The sequence below is a fragment of the Phodopus roborovskii genome, unplaced genomic scaffold (assembly GCF_943737965.1).
Source record: "Phodopus roborovskii unplaced genomic scaffold, PHOROB, whole genome shotgun sequence".
NCBI classification, from domain to species: Eukaryota; Metazoa; Chordata; class Mammalia; order Rodentia; family Cricetidae; genus Phodopus; species Phodopus roborovskii.
In genome coordinates this window covers 169,305-173,555 of record NW_026126567.1, presented here as the reverse complement: position 1 = coordinate 173,555, position 4,251 = coordinate 169,305, and the positions used below count along the sequence as shown (strand labels likewise).

General features: G+C 51.0%; 1 protein-coding gene across 1 annotated transcript; it reads right to left on the bottom strand.

Moving 5' to 3' along the window:
* Positions 1 to 1,713: 1,713 nt before the first annotated feature.
* LOC127235221 (lymphocyte antigen 6D) lies at positions 1,714 to 3,262 on the bottom strand. The gene is made up of 3 exons (XM_051202461.1): positions 3,150 to 3,262; positions 2,385 to 2,483; positions 1,714 to 2,220 (listed from the first exon to the last, which is right to left on the bottom strand). The coding sequence occupies exons 1-3, from the start codon at positions 3,208 to 3,210 to the stop codon at positions 1,988 to 1,990; spliced, it is 393 nt and encodes a 130-aa protein (XP_051058418.1). The 5' UTR covers positions 3,211 to 3,262; the 3' UTR covers positions 1,714 to 1,987.
* Between the last annotated feature and the right edge of the window lie 989 nt (positions 3,263 to 4,251).

Genomic DNA, 4,251 nt, shown 5'->3' with positions numbered 1-4,251 from the left:
ATGTACCCTAAGGATGCTGTCACCCAGGCTGGAGTGGATGCTTCAGTAATGTGGCTGCATTCCAGGCATCCATGCTGTTTTTGTTTTGTTTTTATTTTATGTGCATTCTTGTTCTGCCTTCATGTGTGTCTGTGTGAGGGTGTCAGAAGCCCTGGAACTGGAGTTACAGACAGACACCCATGTGGGTGATGGGAATTCAACATAGGTCCCCCGTAAGGTCAGCCAGTGCTCTTAATCACTGAGCCAACTCTCTATCCACACTGTTTTAGGTAACCATTCATACACACTTCTGTATGTAGCCTCAGTAAACTCCCTGAACTTGGGTGCAATTGCTGTTTTGCCATCAATATCATGTCGGGGGTTCATGTCTCACCAGGAAAGGACTCCTTCACTTGCCAGCTGGATACCCTGGGCAAAGAATTCCCTCTGACAGGTGTCTTTTACTGCCTGATTCACTGGCCACTAGGTGGCGAACCAGCACCAGGCTTGGTTCTCAGCTCCAGGAATGGTGGCCCCAGAGAACAGAAAAAGCTACCCAGCAGCCAGCACAAGGTATTATCATCTGTGGATCCTGGGAAGCTTCCTGCTTTCTGGGGTTGGAGCATGTTGGTCCTCACATTTCCCTCCATCTTTCTTCCTCACGGTGAATGAATGCCCTACAATGTCTGGTAGACAGGGTCATGGCTCTCCAGCAGACCTGCTCCCATAACAGGCTTTGCTGACTGGGTGTGGGAGTGTGTGTAAACAAAACAAAACAAAAGAAAAGAAAACAAAACCAAACCAAACCCAGGCTCAGCAAATCCAGCACCTTGTTCCAAGTGGGGTCTTGGAAGGGCTCAGAAAAAGAGACTCACTGGGTGGAGGCAGCAGAGTTCACCCCAGACCAAGCAGCACCTTACCTGGACATTGAGGCTTGGTTTAGGGAGCCTGCATTACACTCCACCTCTCGCAAACCTCTCTTGCAAGCAGGGTGGTGAGACTGCTTTAAGGTCCAGGTGTAGGTACATGAAGGGAAGAGGGGCCCTCACCATCCCTCTGACATCAGCAAAGGGCAGGGTTTGTCACTCACATCTGCCATGGTGTTAACCCTGTGGGTTTGCAGGGAAGTGGCTGCAGTGAAATGGGCTGGCCTTCTTGCCAGCAAGGAGGACTGCATGTTTGGGAATTTGCTGAAACCTCTCCCTCAGTCAACCTTATAGCCTCACCATTCTCTGTGGATTGCCCAAATCTAAGCAGCACACAAGAGCCTAGGCAGCATTAGGAACACATTCCATGGGATGAGAAAGCAGGCAATGAGCTTTCCTAGGGTCCCTAGGGCTGTACGCTTCTTAAGCCTTTCCTAGACTACCTTTCATCAGCTTATACTGAATCACTCCTCCAACCCCAACATACACATCTGGGTGAGTTGCCACCAAGTGTCCTAAAGAATGAGGTCATCCTGGTAGCTAGACTCACCTTGAATCATGGTTGTATGCAGTGCCCTCATAACTCTAAGCCTGGGGTCTCTTTACAGCCTCGGGGAAGTAGAATCTCAGGGCTGGGGCCTGGGCACAGTGTCCTTCTTTCCACACGGGACTTGGGGAGAGTCTGCCCTTTCCAGGATGGAAATGTCTTTCAGGCCAGGTGCTAGGTGCTACTACATGCAGCCAAGGCTTGTCCAGGATAACAAGTGCCAGGGTTCCACTGTCCCACTCACCACTCCTCACAGCCACAGTATTTCTAGGTCATTTATTTCCAAGTATAAAAATAAATGAAACGAGTACAAAATCAGAGGTGATGGAGTCATGTCTATCCCCCATCTTCCATGCTGGAGAGCAGATAAAATCTTCCAGTCCTGGGGCAGGCACTGTGTTATGTCATCAGCTCTCAGTGCCCTCTAAGACCCAACCCCCAGCCTTTAAAGGCTGTCCTCACCATGGCCAAGGAGGAAGCCATGGGGACTCTGGGAACCAGAAAGGAAAGGGCAAGGAAAATGCCAAGTGGTGTGTTACAGGCCAAGAACCATAAGGGCAAGGAAGCTCAGGCTCATTGCCAGGCCCAGGGTGGCATTGCTGAATAGGGCACGTGCAGGTGCAGCGTTGTACAGCCTCTCATTGCACAGGTCACCCTGGCAGCATTGTATGACCCAGGAACCGCTGCTGATCTGGCCCTGCTGGCTGTTGTTGGAAGTGCATGAGTCTACACAGGCTTTCTTCACCAGATTCCCCGTCAGAGTGTCCACTGCACACAGGAGAGGAAAAGGCATCAGGCCTGGCTTACCATCCACCCTGGCTCCCACAGAGCATCCTGTACTCTCAACCACCACCATCACTATGACTGGCCCATCTCCAGTATCATGCCTAGGGCTGCTCTCTTGATCCTGGGGTACTTGGACGGAGACTCACCTGTGGTGACAGTTTTGCAATACTGGGAGCTGGCTGGGCAGGTCTGAGGTTGTTTGCAGTTGGTGCTGCTGCTGCACACATGACATTGGAGTGCACAGGCTGGAGGGTGAAGGGTCAGGGAGACAGTCAAGTAAAGGCCTTCTGTCATTTGTCACTCCTAACTCCTGCCCTGAACCCCACAAGGTTTATGACTTGTGTTTAGCTCAGAGGGTGTCTGAACATCCCTCAGAGCCCTAGAGAGTTGTTCTAACACAGAAGGTGTTCTATCTTATGTCACCTCTGGGAAGAGGTGAGGAAGCAGAAGGGGTGTGGAGTGGAGAGAGCCCTTCTCTGAGGACCTTGGGATGGTCCTAATCTTTGCTAAGAATGCAGCTCTTCCCACCCCAATGATCTGATTCTCGAAGAACCTGGAACAAGAGGCCCTTGGTCACCTCAGGGCTGTCCAGGACAGACGTGTGAGGTGGGGAGGGTGGGGGAGAAAATATCTTCAATAGCTTCAGTTATCTCTCTCTCTCAAAACACCCCCGGTTCTAAGGGTCAGTGCCAAAATTCCTTAATTCTGAAATATTACATTTTTATGATTTCATTAAGATGTTGAAATCAGTTCGTTTTAAAGAGGCAAGCATCCCTCAAAATCAGTGTTCTCTAGGCCTAAATTCCAATTTCTAATATTTGATGACCTCCTTGTCAGGTACAACCTGCTGAGGGTCCAGTATCTAGACAAAGCTACCCACCCCTTCCCAGTCCCCAGGTGCAGCCTCTTACCTGGGCTAGTGGCTACAGCCAAGGCAAGAAGGAGTAGCAGAACTGTCTTCATCCTAAGCATCGTCTGGAAGCGGTGGGGGCTCTTCCTCTCCCCAGACCTTATAAATGGGGCAGGAGCTGTGGGAGGAGTGAGGGCAAGCCTGACAGCAGCATGCTAATCAGGGTTCACCCCACCCTTCCTGGCCCAAGCCCAGAAGCGCAGAACAGGCCTGGCTCCTTTCCTCTAGAAGGACTGAGGTTCCTAGTCCCTCACTTCTGGGGCTTCCCTGAACAGGGTTGGCTGTGGACAGAGGCCTTTGTAGGCTGTTTAGCTCCTGCTTCAGACATCTGACACTGTTGAGTCTCTCCAGCTCTCCCACTAGTACCTCTCAGTTTTTCTTGTTGAATGCCTGTCTATTCCTGGGCCACCTTGTTGTGGACTTGCATTTCTGTCTGTTACTCTAGTAGTTCCTCCAGTTACTGCCCATGCATGCTGGTTATCTTGATGCTCACAGGTTGAAAGGCACAGAGCTTATGATCCTCTCTCCTCGGAGCCCAGTGCTAGTGGGACCTTGGGGCAAGGAACCCCAGGGAAGCAAATAGTCCTTGCTGAAGATGTGGAGGTGACTATAGGGCAGGGAGGTGGGGAGCAGAGGGGTGGTCTATGTGTGTACTGGATATGGCCAGGTTAGAGCTATAAAGATCCTACACCTTGTGAGCTTGGCCGTCCCAGGAAGCTGGGTAGGGACAGGGTAGGACAGGATCAACTGAGGCCTAGCAGCAAGCTGTGGGAGCCTCTCATTGCTGCAGAGATAGGCGGTTTCCTCCATTTCTTCCTCCCTCTGTTTGGGCCTCAGGCCCCATTCCTGTCAAGTCTCCAACTCCATCCTTCACACAATGGTAAGGAGAACACTATCATTCTCCCACCTTATAAGTATTGTTCTGTCTCTCTGCCTTGTTCCCCTGCGGCTAAGAGCCCTGGGGGCTGACCCCCAAGGCCCTAGGCAGGTACTGACAAAGGTCTCAGCCATGCCCTCTAAGCCTCACCTCTGCTCTCTTTGCATGCATAGAAGACTTTTTTTTTTTTTTTTTTTTTTTTGCCCCATGACTCTAGTTCTTAACA

What these genes read in the sequence shown, in the direction of transcription:
- LOC127235221 (XM_051202461.1), bottom strand. Translation starts at nt 3,210, where the DNA reads ATGCTTAGGATGAAGACAGTTCTGCTACTCCTTCTTGCCTTGGCTGTA. An exon ending in GGCTGTAGCCACTAGCCCAG is followed by an intron (nt 2,484 to 3,149) that starts GTAAGAGGCTGC and finishes TTCACCCTCCAG; the next exon opens with CCTGTGCACTCCAATGTCAT. An exon ending in TTGCAAAACTGTCACCACAG is followed by an intron (nt 2,221 to 2,384) that starts GTGAGTCTCCGT and finishes TCCTGTGTGCAG; the next exon opens with TGGACACTCTGACGGGGAAT.